Consider the following 16,032-nt stretch of genomic DNA (forward strand, 5'->3'; position numbering starts at 1 on the left):
AAGACTTCATTCTTCATGGTCACAGAATAGAAGGTTCCCACAGAATTATGTCATGTATTAGTAACATCTGGATTTCAATGCACATGACCAACTACATGGATAGATTCAGAAAAAAATGTCATTCAATATAAACACATTAAGATAGGGACTAGACTCTCACTTTGTAATTTACTCAATGGAACAAAATTAGCTTTGATGAATCAGTAAACCACCATGGAAAAATCAGCTTTATCCTTAAAACTTTAATTCTGGTGTAGAAAGAAAGCAAGTCCACTTCAAAAGCTTAGTCTGCTGCGTAAAATAATGCTCTATGCACAAAAAATTCTAGTTGTATGAAAATTCAAAATCCATCTTTTGTTTTTAGAAGTAACAAAAGAACACAGTGTTTTAATGGCTTTGTAGCCCCCCTGCCCAAGCACATTTTAGTATTAAGAAATAAGGTATTAGTCAGTGGCTTGTAATTTGCAGTGTCCAACACAGATAAAAGCTTGAAAGGGCAAAGCCTCAGAGGTGCATGAGCCTAAGCAGTTCACAGCTGTACTTTCGAAATACAAAGAAGGAGGCTGTCTTTGTGACTGTATCACCATTCCAGAGATACATTATCTACATACTTTTAAAGAAAAACTTTAGATGAATTGGTCCTGATAATGTTGGGGAAAACAAAGGTCAGGCTTTTGGGTATTGGTTCTGTATCATCTACGCGGTTAACTATTCCCTGATGTCTCTCACTCGCTCCCTGCTCTGTAACGTAGTAGCCCAGGAAGTCTCCTGACATAAACACCGAGGACAAACAGAATTTTATTACTGTCTTATGGAGGAAACAGTTGAGAAGCCTTGTCAAAAAGTCAGTTGTTTCTTCTAAGATAGCTGATTTTTAAATCCAGCTGGAAACCAATAAAAGTGATCCAAACTTTCTTTCCGAAGAAATCGGCATTGTCTTATTTGACTGTAACATCACTGTTAAGAGTCTGATTCTTTAGTAACAACACACAGCAAGTAGATATGCACAACAGTTTCATGTAGATGAAATGAACAAGAAACACAAATGTTTTGACTTTTTTATCCTAATGCCTCCTTTGCACAACTAAATTAAAAGTCTCCCCGTGCAGTCCTTTGCCCTCAAAGGGCTGCCTATTTTAATTCAAGTCTAGAACTGAACAAAATTTCAAAAGCTGTATTGACATGAAATCAACTATCTCACTTTTTTATGTGTTGCAATTGTATCCTAAATTGGTTTATAGCTCACTGTCTGCTTTCCTAGTTCGGGAAACTGATTATATGAACAGTACTAAAATAACACATTTGAAATGAAACAGGAATTGACACCGAATACTCATTGCACACAGTGATACACAAATATATCTCAGGTTCTTACCAGAATTACAGCAATAGTTCTACTATTACCCATTGAGAGTGGTTAAGTTTTTCAATTTTATTTACATTAAAAAGAACACTTGACTTCTTAATGTTGAAAACTGGGAATGGACAACATATGTTGCAACTGTTGTCACTGACAGTTGAAAGTAAGGAAATGCCAGACTTTCTGAAGTGGAGTACATAATGAAAATCATTTTAAGTCTGTCATCAAATACTATTTATACCATAAACAAGGATTATTAGTAGTATTTGAGTGTTACTTGGCATTTTTAATGTAAAACTCTACAGAACTGAGAAGAAAAAAAAAACCAAAAACCCACCATTGTACCATTGCAGATGTGTTCATGACACAATTTTAAGAAGCCGGCATCCCAAAACAGCCTGCTCACTTTAATGCAAGTTACATGACTTTCCATCAGGATATTACCCAAGAACCCAAAATCTCTGCAAAAGGGAAAGGATATCAATACAGCAAATGTTCACTTAATTGATGTAATATTAAAATAACTGTATAGTTTTAAATACAATTTTCAAGTGTGTGATGCTTATTTTTAAACGTGGAATTATTTTTGTCTTCATCGCTATAACAAGAAATAGCAAATTTAATCCAGAGCCTAATTTAGAGATGCAATTTCATAACTCCTAAGCAGAGTCACATACACACACATTAAAATCAGCTGATGTTACGTATATGTGACTCAATAATTCACAGGTACAAACGGACACATAAAGTTATGGGCTGAGGAAGTTGAATTCAGACAGCACGGGTAAAATTTAGGAGCAGTGCTAGGATCAACTCTGTGACTCTGAATAATTTTAGTATATGTTATTTAAGTCTTGTTTTTATTTGAGGAACAAGACAACAGAAAAAGTAGTTCTGAGCTTCAGTTGTTTTATGAGATTGATGTGGCCAAAGCACCATGCCATACTTGAAAATTTTGAGTTTAAATGTTATTTTAGAGCAGCACTCAGGACTTTTATAAGGCTGTAATGTGTTTTCATTTTACCTGTACTGAAAAAAAAAGAATGGGTAACAGCAGGAAAGCAGCTCTTCTAAGAAAGGGAGGCATAAAATGTAAACATAATGAAACAGAGAAGTAAATGAAGAAACTCTCCTTTTCCTTTATTAGAAATAAAGGAAACAGATTGTGCTCATCTTGCTTAGGGCCAAGAGTCTCATTGTATGGAATTCAGCCAGGCTTCAGCACATAGCTCACTATGGAGTTTTGCTGTGTTAAAAAGTAAACCAGATGGGATATTTGCTTCCAACAAGATAATTCTAATGGAAATTGTTAGAAGTACTGTAAAAGAAACTTCTCAGCTTCATCTGCTATTTTATTGTGCATAATAAGGGCAGGCAGAATGAAAAGTAGACTATGAAAACAAACCACAAAAATTTAAAAATTCAAAACATTAATCATTAACCAAGTTTCGAATTTATGTGCCTCAGAACACTAACTTCTTACAAAAAGCACAAACCAGGCTAAAGCCAAATTTGAAACAGTAGCAGAGTTAGTGTGAATAAAATATCCTAAAATTATGTAAAGTGAGTAAAAAATAATCAACTTAAAAGTTAGCTTCATATAGCTTGAAGAAAAATTATGAAGCATGTCAACCGACCAATACACCAGGGCCTTGTGTGACCTAAAAGACACAGTGTTTTTGTTTGGGACCATTAAGATAACATCTCATGTTCTTAAAAGACCCCATATTTTCCAGATGAGCTACAAAAGACAAAGAAGGTAGATGAGGTATAGAGTTCTATACTTACAATTTTTGATGATGTTTTTTGTTTGTTTGGGGGTGTTTTATTTTGAGGGCTTTTTTGTTGCATCGATATCTTAGACTGTAGCCCTGAACTGTTCCTGGCAGGAAACAGCTTTTTTTCAACACAAGCTACACCGGTTTCATCACAACAAATTCACTCTTAAAGAAAGATAACAGGCAATGAGGGCAATATTTTGTAAACAAAGTAGCTGAGACACAAACTGAACCTATCACTGCTGAGAAATAGGGTCAGTTATCATAGAGAGACAAGCTCATGCTTCAACTATCCCAATCCAGTTTGCCAAGCAGAGGTAGCTACCACTAAAATTTTACTGTTAAAATGGCACTATATCTTTTCTTTTTTAAAAATCTTGCTCTCAGACTAAACACTGCTCTAAGATCCCTTTTCTTCTTCAGGAACTGGTATATACCAGACTTAAGAAATTCTAATCAGGCTTTGACTTTGTCCTACCATGTTTCTTCAATCATCCAGAAAGCAGATTGGAATGAAATTGATATGATTCGATAAAGGAAAATCAAATTTTTTCAACATTTAGTTTCAGTAATCTAATTATGAAGCTTTTAGTAATAGCGTAATTACTTTGAAGTTCTGAACATATGTTTCCACTGAGAGTATTTCACAGAGGACACTGTATCAGAAAAGGGAAAAAATGTAAACATAAATGTACCAAAAATATTTCAGCTCATCAAATAAAATTAAAATTGAAAGGCAAACCATATGCCAGAGATGTAATATGATGTCCAATATGAACCACTTTTGTTTCCATCATGCACATTCCTTTAATTTAATACCAATGAAGAAAGCGGAAAATAATTTTTCCATGACATCAAAGCACATTACCAAAACCTTACTGGATTGGCACATCTAAAAAAATGTAAAATTATTATAACAAAAAACAGCTGAACACTATTCCTTGAACTTTGAAGGCCTAAATGTTTCCATTAATGGAAAGGATAGGCCTAAAAAAGCTAGGGCATCTCAGTTCCTTGTCATTCTTATTCTTGTGGATTTAGCAAAATATCCTTAGCTCTATACACAGAGAAGTTACTAGATCTGAAGTAACAGATCTGACACAAAACAGTTCTATTGTCTAAATTCACCAAAAAAAAAAAAAAAAAAAAAAATCAATGAACTAAGAGGGGAAATTCATCCCTGAGCAAGACATTCAGAAATGCTAAAAAAAAAAAAAAAAAAAAAAAAAAAAAAAAAAAAAAAAAAAGTAGTGGAACTACATAATAATATAGAAAAGCTTTACACTTTTAACAAAACAACAGTCACACTGATCATCACAACAGTGGTGAATAAAGTAAGCACATTTTTGTTACTGGAAAGGTAACTTTGCGGTTTTTGTTTGTGGTTTTTACGTATCACAAACGATTTACAAATGCAAATAAATTTGCTTCAGTGCCCTTCTGCGTCATCAAAAGCAAGCTCAGTGCACGAGCCTACTTTAACTTAGTACACAAAACTCCACTCCCAGTGGATAAACTAAAGCAAAGGAGCATGTCCAATTTTGGTGGCAACCTTCACACCATTAATACCACCTTCACAAAAAACAGAGCACAACCAACAGCTTTTGACTGCAACTACTTTCTAAAAAGCTGTGCTTTCATTTCCTACACATTATAACCTTGCTGTCCTTTAAACTGCAAAATAATTATGAACTCTTTCCTCAATTAGGATCTTCATTAATCTTTATCAGCTTCTGAAATTCTTAAACAATAAATCAACTTAATGCTTTGCTTTTTTTCTTTTCTTGGCCAAGGGGTCTAAGGTTAGAGCTTAGTGGTAAAAACAGTGTCCTCAAATCATAATAGAATGTCAAAAGAAGAATAAAATCCATGGAATAAAACAAAGCACAAACAATATTTTTCTTGTTTTGTTACCAACACATCTATGCTACAGGGACAAATAATGCATAAGGAAAGAACTTTTGACATATTCAGAAAATAAACACACAATTCCATAGGTCAGATTTCAAAAATCAGGGTTAAAAAGGAGGATATTATTGGCAAGGCACTTGTTGAAAATGATCTTTTGGTAACCACCTTCCTTTCATCATTTCAGCTTTGCTCAAATCAGCCAAGGATAGAAAATCAGAACATGAATACAGCCAAGAGGTATGGTAAAAACTACAGGATCCAGAAAATTTATTTGTTTAATGGGCAATGACCCATTTTTAGATATGTGTATCTCATTGTCATTGTTTTCCCTCTTTCAAAGGTAAATGGAGAAGTAATTAGTGACATATAACATTATAAATTCAGAGGTCATCAGAGGGCATGAAAGCTTTTGAATAGTTTTAGACTCAGAGTTTTAAAATTGCCATTGTTGAAATTACTAGCATGAATAAAGGTGTTATATTCTGCGACAGCCTCAAATTGTTTTGAAGCACAAGAGTGAGCTTTTGCAATTATAAAAGTAACTACTTAGAAATAAAAAAATCAGGAAACGGTTAGCAGAGTTAATTTCTCTGAAGCATATAATTTATGATGCCACTGTTTGGGAAGGCGTTGTGATATATGGAGAAGCAATTGCTGAAGGTTTTGTGGCTTATCCATTATAGGCATGTAGTCACTGTAAAGAAGACACCACATAAAAGCTACCATGTACTTAATGCATAATTGTGACAAGTTATTTATGCAATCTTTTGGCTGAATTCATGAGAAATCATTAGTAAGACTGCCTTGTTCAAGAAAAGATGCATGTTTTCCAGCACAAATACCAGCTACAACTGTACAAATTGTTCAAGGGCATGAAATAAAAGGAAGCTTCGTAATTAATTCTTTGTTAATTTCTATTCTTAAGATCACTGTCATCAAATTTAATATTTGAGTGATGGCTGGAAAACTTAAATGATTCTTTGCCTGTTGTCATTTTAACAGATAATTTGTAATAACATGGCAAATATTTCAGTTATTTCCACATGCCTCAAAAAACAACTTTGATGCTACAATTTTTCCTGGGTCAAGCATAAACAACAGTAATATAGACATGAACATGCTGATTAAGAAAAGTGATGAAATACAATAGCTACTGCTTAAAAGCTGGTTTAGTACAATCAGGCAGGTTTCAGTCTGCTTCAAAAAATGCACAATAATGAACAAAATGCACAATAATTCTTTCTCCATCTTGTCCAGCCTCAAGAATAAAACAGGAAAAAGGGTGCTGATGCATTTTCCTAGATCAGATAAACCTGATGGATTTTTATCCTTATTTTGTAAGGTCATCCATCTTTCCACCCCTTTAGCAATGACCAAAATACAGAAGGACTGGGAGAGGCCTGAAGTACAACATTTGGAAACTGAAAAATTATGAAAATATTATAGATTTTGAAGGACATAATTTACCATATTAAAATTTAGTTACTTAACGATCAGAAGTCCTCATAAAGCACTATCATGGGTTGGAAGAGTTTGGATTTTAGTCAGGGAGGAATATGGCGTGTTTTTCCCTGTCAGGACCTTGGAATTATTTCAGAAAGGACAGGGATCTATCAGAAGGCTAGTTTGGGATACTGGCATCTGTTTTGACCACCAAGGATGTCAAATGTGACTTTGGGCAGTACTCATATATAAACACTGATTTCCTGCAGGTCACTCTCTTGCTTCCAGGCCGGCCACAAGGTAACATCGTGGGCAGCAGAGGAGGGCCCGGCTCAGGCCCCACTGCCCTCTGGGCGGCCAGGCCTCCCAGCCAGGCCTCCGGGAGCTGCTGCCCACATGGGGAGCAGCCCAGCCCGGCCCGGCTGATCTCCCTTCCCCCCCCAGCTGTTGGCAGGGGAAAGAGGAGACTGCAGCTCAGCAGTGCTGGCCACATACCCGGGGCCGTGGCAGTGGGGGCCAAGCCATAACTAGGCCTGGTGGCAGCTGGCAGCAGAAAAAGAGAGCCTGCAGCTTTTAATAGCAACTTTGAGCTGAGCCACCCTAAATGAGACCGAGGGGTCTCCACCAGCCTCCCCATCAGCCTCCATCATCAGCCCTGCAGCCAGAGCCTTAGCTCAGCAGAGATCATGTGACCACCGAAGGCCTGAACTAATTTAACCCTTGCCTGGCAAAATGAAGCTTCCAAGGCTTAACCTTTCCCTGAGAGAGAGAAGAAAGAGACAGAGTGAACATAGAGAAGGCACAGCATGAAATCAGTGGAGCGAGAGTGAAAAGACTGTTGGGACAAGGGATTGAGGAGTTTGCCATTCCAATTTAGGCTAAACTTCTTATTGAGCCATGGAAATGAACTCTATAAGTAGATTATTCATTTAAATCATGGGAAAGATAAGCATTTGGGGAGATGATTGTTTAGATTTGTGTGTGGATTTGAGAAAAAGTGTTTGTAATGGACTAAGTAATATTAATCCCATAAGATGCTTGAACAGAGATAGAGATGAGAAGCCCTCCGTGCCAGTGGAGTGCCAGTGCCTCTGTTCCTTGAGATGAAGAATCCTTTGGTTTTGGAACTATTCATCTTTAAAAGGTGCGTGTAAAAGTCTAAGACCCATGACCCATAAGTAGCTTGGGGACCTGCTAATGGGAGGGGTCACAAAGGCAGGTTTCTCCAGGCAGTTGTTTTTGTGACAGTTTAAAACCCACAAGAGAACTGTTCTAGCTTGTCAGTGGGATCCATGACTCTCAGAGAGACTCTTCCCCTAAAGAATTGATGAAAGACTATTGTCATATAGTGAAACTGACTGAAAAATCACAGGTTTTGTCTCTTTATGTTGATTTTGGGAAAGTTAACAGTTTGTAGGGGGAGGGAAGAGTGTTTTGAAGTTTCACTCTGTTTTGTTTTGGTTTGTTTTTTTCCAACTTTTCCATTCTTTTAGTGTGTCTTAATAAAACTATTTGTTTATTTTTAAGCTTGAGCCTGCTTTGCTTTTCTCCTAATCTTTCTCCCACAAAAAGACAATAAATACTAAGACAACTACACTAAATTTGGCAACCAATAATGGAAAATAATTGTTAAAATATAATTCCAGTAAAACGCAAAGCGTTTCATGATGTAATTCTGTACACACAGTCCAATAGTGACCCTAGCAAAAGGGGAGAAGGTTCAAAACAAACTGAGCAAAACAGGTAATGTATTTGAAATGCAAGTAGCCTTTGATATTCCAAGGCTTAGGTTTTGTTTAATTAAACTATCAGGCAGATTATTCCACATACTTGTGAACTACAACTTGGGCTATTTTTTCAGTATTGTAGTGGAACTATCCATAGTATTAGAACACAAAAATGCCAACAGAAGAAAAAGAAAATTAAAAACAAACAACCAACAACAACAACAAAGCACACCCCCCCCCCCCCCCCAAACTGAAGCATGAGATCAAAATATTTAAGTAGAAAATTCCTACTAAACTACTTTTCCTTTGGTTGCTACACTAGTACCATTATTATAATATTACCATGTATGTAAATATATTCAGGGTAATTCTGAAAGGGTTTATTCTTATTTTGCTTCCTCAAGGTTATTTTCATACCAATGAGAAATATTACGCAGAAAGTAGATTACCAACACACTGAAAAAGGGTGCAACACTGAGGAGTGATCGGTCATCCAGATAGCTAAAACTTTCACCCAGGCTCCCATTCTCCCTTAACTTGATTACTGATGGATGAATCATATTTCACTGTCAAAGCCCTTCGCAACCTGTCGCTACTACCACCTTCATCTCTCATTCACCACAGAAATGCTGAACTGCCACTGTTAACTATATAGAGCCCATCTTCTACACTTTTAAAACAGCTTAGGGCCTTCTCATGGGGTTTTTGCTCTTTGAGAGATATTTTCTGAAAAAAACCCACAAAGCTGTCCCAGTATCTTCCTTCAAAATCAGCTTTAATTTTTTGTTTTTCTCCCCAGAACAGGTATTCAAGAATGTGACATTATCACCAGGGCCATTGGCAATCTAACTGCAGGTTGTTTCTTCCATTCCACTAATACCAGTTTTCAGCTGATACAATAGTAAGCAACTAAATAAAAGAATAAACTTTAAAAACCCACCACTAACAACTCCCCAAACCTCCTAAGTAGAGTTAAGGCAAGCTATGTCACTTAACTAGCTCAGTCTATATTCAAATTACCATTTAAGAAACCTGAATGTGCACAAGTCCTATAGGACCTGGTTTGTGAGAAATGAAGAGAAAAAAGATAGAAAATCAAAAGCCAATTAAAGGAATTAACATGTGTACAAGTATATTATGGCATTAACTTTTGAGAACATAAGACATTTCTAGATATGAAACTGTGAAACATTTTGGAAAATATAACATGCATTCCATAAGAAAATTCTTTTTAATATTCAGATTTAAAAAATGGGCAGATGATTATCTCACCCTTCCCCTCCAGCCCCCAAATTTTCCTACGGCATTCCCAGCTCGCAAATGTTTAGAGGAGAGTTCTCAGAAAGTCTCAGAGCGGTACGTTGGACTAGGTCTCCACATCACATACTTTGAGGATAATTTTTTTATTTTTGAGGGTGGGGGAGGGTGTCATACTGATTTTGGCTGGGATAGAGTTAATTTGACTTAGAACCTGGCACAATGCTGCATGTTGAATTTAGCATGAGAATAATGTTGTCATTGTTATTAAACAATGATGCTTCAGTTGTTGCTAACAGTGCTTAGCCCAAATCAAGGACTCTTCAATTTCCCATTCTGTGTCAGTGACAAGGTACATTAAGAAACTGGGAGAGAGTGTGGCCAGGAGACAGCTGACCCAAACTGGCCACAGGGATATTCCACACCTCAGATCATGCCCAGTAGATAAACTAGTGGGAGTTGGTCTGGAAGACGGACTGGGCATTGGTCAGTGAGCAATTTTATTGTGCATCCCCTTTTTCTCTTGGGCTTTATTCCTCTCTCTCCTTTTCATTACTATTATCATCATCATTAGCATTATCAGTATTATTATTATTATTACTCTGTTTCAATTATTAAACTGTTCTTATTTTGCCTCCAGTTCTCCTCCCCATCCCACTGCTAGTCGGGAGGAGGAAGTGAACCAGAGGCTGCGAGGTACTTAGTTGCCAGCTGGGGTTAAACCAGGTCAGGTTGCAACTCATGTAAAGCTGTGTTTTTAAATTTGCAACTAATTGGTCTGTAAATTTCATAATCAATATTCACAAACGTTTCTGTCTGCCACAGTGAAAATAAAATTATCATTCCTCAGTCATATAACATTTATATTCATGAGCAGTAAGTAAATATTTAGATTTCAGTGTGAGAGCTAGGGGCATCAGCTCTGTAACCACATGGGCAGTCCCTCAGGTACAGTCAGCTTACTTTTCTGAAGCATTCAAAAACAAACACACACTGCAGTTCTGCAAACACATCTATTTTATATACTACAGCAAAACATCACATCAGCAGATGACATTGCAAAATAAAAACAGTGGAATAACTGACCCTCTGTGCTTTCCTTAAGCCAAGACTTCAATTTAAAAACAACTGTTTATAAAGTAATTCTTAGCTTTAGCACAGGTGTAAGAACATTAGCCATATACCTGCAATAGTTTTCTTTCTGTTAAGAAAAAAATGAAAAGCTGAAAGACCCATAGCATTCTTGGAAACTTTTGCTACGTTCAATTTAAAAACAAGAAATATTTTCACAACAAAACACACAGTCTTAACTTGATCAGATCTTAAGCAGACAGCAGCTATGACACCAACGCTGATGATGAAACAGCAAGCCTGAGGACAGCAAAGAGCTGCTAAAATGCATGTACATCCACTACATTTTATAGGTTTTACTTTAAATAATTCTCTGAACTGAGAAACTCCAAGCAAGATGAAATGTGAAACAGGAAGGCTACAAAACAGATCCTGTAATTTTGAACTCCCCAGGTGTGGATTAACCTTTCAAAGAAGAGAAGTCACTGCTGGAACAACCGAGTCACACTTGGCACCAGCACGGCAAGGACCAAAGGGTCACACTGCCAACACCACGAGGTGTTGTAAGCTGCTTCTTTTCCAGGTCGACACTAAAGCACCACGCCAGACCAGTAACACGCATATATGCTGGCAAGGCCAAAAAACAGTTCGCAGATCACACTAGCCTTGCCGAGAAGCATTTACAATCGATATGCTGAGAAATAATAAAAAACAACTTAAAAATGACCTCAGTCACAAGGCCTGGCCAGACTTTTTACCCCTCCCCTCTCGGCACTGTGGCCCCCGCGTTCGCCGCACGGCCCCGACGCGGTTTAACCAGCGGCCGCACAGCGAGAGCAGCCCCAGCTCGCCCCCACCCTGCCGAGGCACTGGGGGAGACGGGCGGGGATTGAAGGGAAGGGAGCCGGGCCAGCCCCCACCGCCCGCCAGGGCCGCAGACGCGACAGCAGAAGCAACAGCAGCAGCGGTCGCAGCGGCAGCAGCGAAGGGGGCGGCAGGAAAGGGGCGGGGAGGAAAGGGCGGATCCGCATCCGGGCTCGCCCCTCTCCCTGACGCGCTCACTCACCGATCATGGCGGCGGCGGCGGCGGCGGGGGAGGAGAGGGGCGGTGCGTGCACGCGGCGCGCACGTGCCGAGCGCGCCCGCCGCTCGGGCACGTCCCCCGGAGCCGCCCTGGGGGGTCGCGCGACTGCAGGCGGGGTGGGCCGGCCCTGTATGCGCATGCGCCTCAGGGGGGGGTGGAGGCGCACGCTGGGCTCTCTGGGTAGTGTAGTCCTTGGCCAGTTCACACCCGCCCACGCTCTCCTCACGTCATCGCCTCGCTTTCCCCCCCCCGCCCCCGCAGCGCTAATGACTTTGTCGTTAATTGCTGTCCACTGCCCCGATGTACGGCGCGCCGGGCGTAGGTACGGCTGTGCGGGGCCGGACGGTGCCGACGGGGCTCTCTGTGATTCCCCTCCCGCTTCCCCGGCGGGTTGTTGATGCGTTGCCTGGCGACGGTCGCGTGGCCGGGACACCGCGCGTGGCGGCAGGTGCCCAACGGAGCCAGAAAGGGGCACGGCAGGGCCGGACCCGGCGGGGGGACAGCGCCGGGCGGGCGGGCGGGGGCGAGGACCCCCCCGAGGGACAAGGACATCAGGTGGTGATGAAGGGCTGGACACGGCGGAGCGGGGGCGACAAGCCGGGATGATGCAGAAGGGGACTGGGGGCGGGGGCGAGGAGCAGGCGAAGGGGGCCTGTGAGGGGCAGGGAAGGCGCGGGACGGGTGTGTGGGGCTGTCGCTGGTTGCGCAGGCAGCGGAGTTGGACCTGCAGCCTGCTCTAACTCGCTGGGCACGGGACGCTGATCTTCGCTTGTTTTTTCCAGTCCGTAATTGGCATCTGGTCCCGTCGCGGGCGGCGGTGGGGAGATGGTAATAGAGGAGGGGGGCCCGGGTCCTTCAAAGCCCGCGGGTGACAAGCGGCCCCGGCAGCGGGAGAAGGATAAGCAGCAGGACAAGCAACAGACCTGCGAGGGATTCAGTATTAGAGCCATGATGAAAAACAGCATGGTAGGTTTGCTGCTAGCATGGAAGTGGTACTGAATAACTCAACTCGTCGAAGAAGCATAGCAAGTTAGAACTTGGATAAAACATGTCAGAAAGGTGTGTAAGTTGCTATTACCTTACCTGGAGTATGCTGGTTGCTGAAATTACCCTCAGACCTTGCAGAAGTATTACCACAAGGTAACTCTATGCCTGGGGAAGTGGTGGTGCTTTCACCAAGTGCTTTGCTTTGGTGTCACAATTATTTTGTTGGGTTTTTGTTGTTTGTTTTTTTTTTTTTTAATATGGTTTTTTATTGGCAGTGCACATCCTATTAAACTGCCAGCCTATGGAATTGTGTGTGAGGCTTACCACCTCCCACTAAGCAAAATGATGTCAAGTGGTAGTGCAATATTTCTCAAAAGTTTTCATACACTCGCATAGTGTATAAAATTGATGTGACTGTCACATAGGATGGCAGAGATCTGGAAAATAGATTAATAGATTTTTAAAACAAGTTTGGAAAATAACGAAAAGCTCCCACACCGTCTAGGAGAATATGAAACAAACAAATGTTAGCTCTCCAGCTTGTAGTTCAAAGACAGAGAAATTGATCCAACAAGTAACAGTTACAATTCCTAATGAACTTGGAGGCTTGGAAGTTAAAATAGTAGCATAAAGGCCCTTCAGATCTCTTTATACTGTTCTATTTGTCTACCTTTATCAGAATTTAGAAGTTTAAATGCTTCAATTAGTAGAGTACAAATATTCAGCATGTAAGTAGATGAAGTAATATTACCATACATCTGTTCTTAAATTGTATTCTTCAAATTGTCCTGAATTGTATTTTTCATTTAGACACAGTTCAAGGTGTTAGCAAAGGCTTGAGTCTTCTAATGGGTTTTTTTAAAATCTATAGATGATTCTGACAGCTGTTATGAAATACATTATTTCTCTTTGTTTGGCTGAAGTAGTCTTCCTGGAGCAGTCTTGTTGATTCTGTTATCTGCAAGAACATCCTCTTCAAAATCCAAACAAACACATCTATAAAGAAATTTTAAATAGAGTAGAAGTTGTATACCTGAAAACCTTTGTCTGAATTAGTAAAACTAAAACATATTTCACCTTTCTTGGAAAAAACACAAGGTGAGCACGACTAAAAAAATCCCTTTGTTTTAAAGATTGTTTGGTTTTCTTGTTTTTATTCTAGAGATGCATGAAATAGACTATAATACTTCAGGAACCTTTAGGATTAATTTTTAAACTATGCTACCTGTTCTCTGGAAGAAAGTAAAGTAATGGCTATTAGCACATGGTTGTTTACACCTATATATATAAAGGATGATTTTGTCTAGAAGAATCAGTTTCGGTAGAGTTTGAGAAACAGGTATTTAATTTTAAAAAAGGAGCTGTGACTTGTGAACATAACTAACTATGAATTTAATCAGAATTTAGGTTTCATTTTAAATATTTGTAGAATAGTAACTTTTATGGCTACATTTCTAGCTTCCTAAACATGAACAGAACATTAAATCATGTGGTACTGTCATTAAGCAACTGCATACAGGTAAATCTGCTGCCTTTGCAGCTACTCATAGAATAACAGAAATTACTTACTTTGGCGCATGGACATCTGGAAATCATCTGACCCAACTTCCCACTTGAAGTGGGGCTGTCACCAGCACTCGGATCAGGTCAGTGGTGGGTTTTCCTAGGTAAACTGTGAAATCCCCCAACATCAGGGATTGCCTGATCTCTCTGGGCAGCCTGTTTCCTTTCTGCCCTACTCATCTGCCCCCTTGCCTGACCTCTTGGCCCTGTCAGAGCTTTGGTTTACGGTGTTCTGACCTGCTGCACACATTCTACTCATAACTGGGTTGGAAGCTCTGGAAGTCTTAGTGGTCTTGGGAGATTCAGTTCCAGGGCTATGTTTTGCAAAGGCTCTGACTGCAGTCAGGCAGCCACTAAAATAATTTCCAGTCAGTGTTCAGAAAAATCAGGATAGAGTAAGGAATATCCCACTGCCACACTATGCAGAGGTGGGAGTTACTTTTCTCTTTTCCAACTACTTTTTGAATGGAGCTTTAGATTTATTAAGTACTCACTTGTCAGAGGTTGACATCATTGATGAAGTTCTCATGGAAGGCTTAGGACTTGACTGGAGGGTTGAAAGCACAGCAGGAATATCTAGTTAAGACATGGTAACTCTTTTTGTTAACAGCATGATAGAGCATAAGGTTAAACGTGTTTGGCATCTCCAGGTCAAACAATGAGGTATTGATTAATACCCTTTGGTGCTAGCATGTAGTTAGTCTTAAACTCTTAGTGTAGCATCTTAACAGATTATCATTATGCATATATGACTGTAAATACTGTAGAAAACGTTCCAGCATTCTTTTACGTTCCTTGGGCAAAGAGTGTTTTATTAAGCTGTTTTTCATGAATGTTCCTGTATAAACTCTGCTTTATAGTCAGTAGTAAGGGCAGAAATTAAGTAGTTACAGTATTTAAAGCTTTTCTCAGCTCTCACTAAATCCAAAACTTGCTTAGTGAAATACAATGCTTAAATATTCACCTAAAAGTATTCCTGAATGGAATAAAATGTTTAAGTTATTCCAGAACTGTAAATTTATGTAGCAGTTTAGAATAAAAGCAAGGTTCAATAAAGGTCTTCTAAACTAAAAAGCTGCATTTACATTTTAATTGTTTTGTCCTCTGGTGGAATCAAGAATGTTATGTGCTCTTACTTCAGAGGTATTGCATGTAGAATTAGGAATACAGTTAAAATTAATACATAGATTAGCAAGTATAGAAGTGTCTGAATGTGAATATGGACGGCAGGAAGATACCTCTGTTCACCTCTGATCCTCTCTAGATGATATTTTCCTATTTTCTGCAACTGGGTACAAGAGAATAAAGTGTTAGTGTCCCATTTTTCTGTAATGCGGCAGTGGTAAAAGCACTTTTTCAAGGACAGGATTCATTTTAGTACTTAAAGGAAACAGTAGAAAGGTAATTCCTATCTACTTCCCAACTTTTAAAAGATTACTATTATATTCACGTGTTCCATGACTTAGTCAGAAACTGCCTCCAGGAACAGGCCATAGGGTGAGAATGAGAACATTTGCTAGATGGCTTTAGAAAGGAAGGTGTAGGAGAAAGCAACACAGGTGACCTTGATGTGATAAGTAACAGCTGTGTTAATTACCCAATACAGCTTGGCTCCTGATGGGTCACAGCTATAGACAATAAAGGTAAGTATGATAAAAGGGAGTGGGTTGGCTGGTGAGGAGGAATCATCATGGAGGATGCTCATGAAGGCAGAGGAGTCCGTGGAGAGAGAATCACAGCTGTGAGGTCAGTCTGGGTCTGCACTTAGAGCCTGTTGTTGGAACCTGCAGTCACAGTCTAGCTAGGTAAAAGTCTGCAGAGTCTGCTAACCAATACCTGCAGTCAGAGGCT

The 16,032-nt window shown here is 39.7% G+C and overlaps 2 protein-coding genes across 30 annotated transcripts in view; one reads left to right on the top strand and one right to left on the bottom strand.

The window, feature by feature from the left end:
* PRKN (parkin RBR E3 ubiquitin protein ligase) overlaps positions 1 to 11,660 on the bottom strand; it is a 680,335-nt gene extending 668,675 nt beyond the window's left edge. The window contains exon 1 of the mRNA XM_040060258.2: positions 11,614 to 11,660. Coding sequence (XP_039916192.2) covers positions 11,614 to 11,620 — 7 coding nt within the window. The 5' untranslated portion in view covers positions 11,621 to 11,660. The remainder of the gene's footprint in view (positions 1 to 11,613) is intronic.
* Positions 11,661 to 11,857: 197 nt separating this feature from the next.
* The window catches only part of PACRG (parkin coregulated), a 254,095-nt gene continuing 249,920 nt past the window's right edge, over positions 11,858 to 16,032 (top strand). For 26 of the 29 annotated variants that reach the window (XM_040060480.2, XM_040060479.2, XM_058419880.1 and 23 more), the window contains exon 1: positions 15,866 to 15,927. In XM_040060480.2, the coding sequence (XP_039916414.1) occupies positions 15,872 to 15,927 (56 nt within the window). In that variant the 5' untranslated portion in view covers positions 15,866 to 15,871. Of the gene's footprint in view, positions 11,954 to 12,058; positions 12,080 to 12,413; positions 12,598 to 15,865; positions 15,928 to 16,032 lie in introns of those variants that run through there. The other 3 variants (XM_040060509.2, XM_040060510.2, XM_058419882.1) reach the window with 2 other exon arrangements.

The sequence above is a fragment of the Hirundo rustica genome, chromosome 3 (genome assembly GCF_015227805.2).
Source record: "Hirundo rustica isolate bHirRus1 chromosome 3, bHirRus1.pri.v3, whole genome shotgun sequence".
Taxonomy (NCBI): Eukaryota; Metazoa; Chordata; class Aves; order Passeriformes; family Hirundinidae; genus Hirundo; species Hirundo rustica.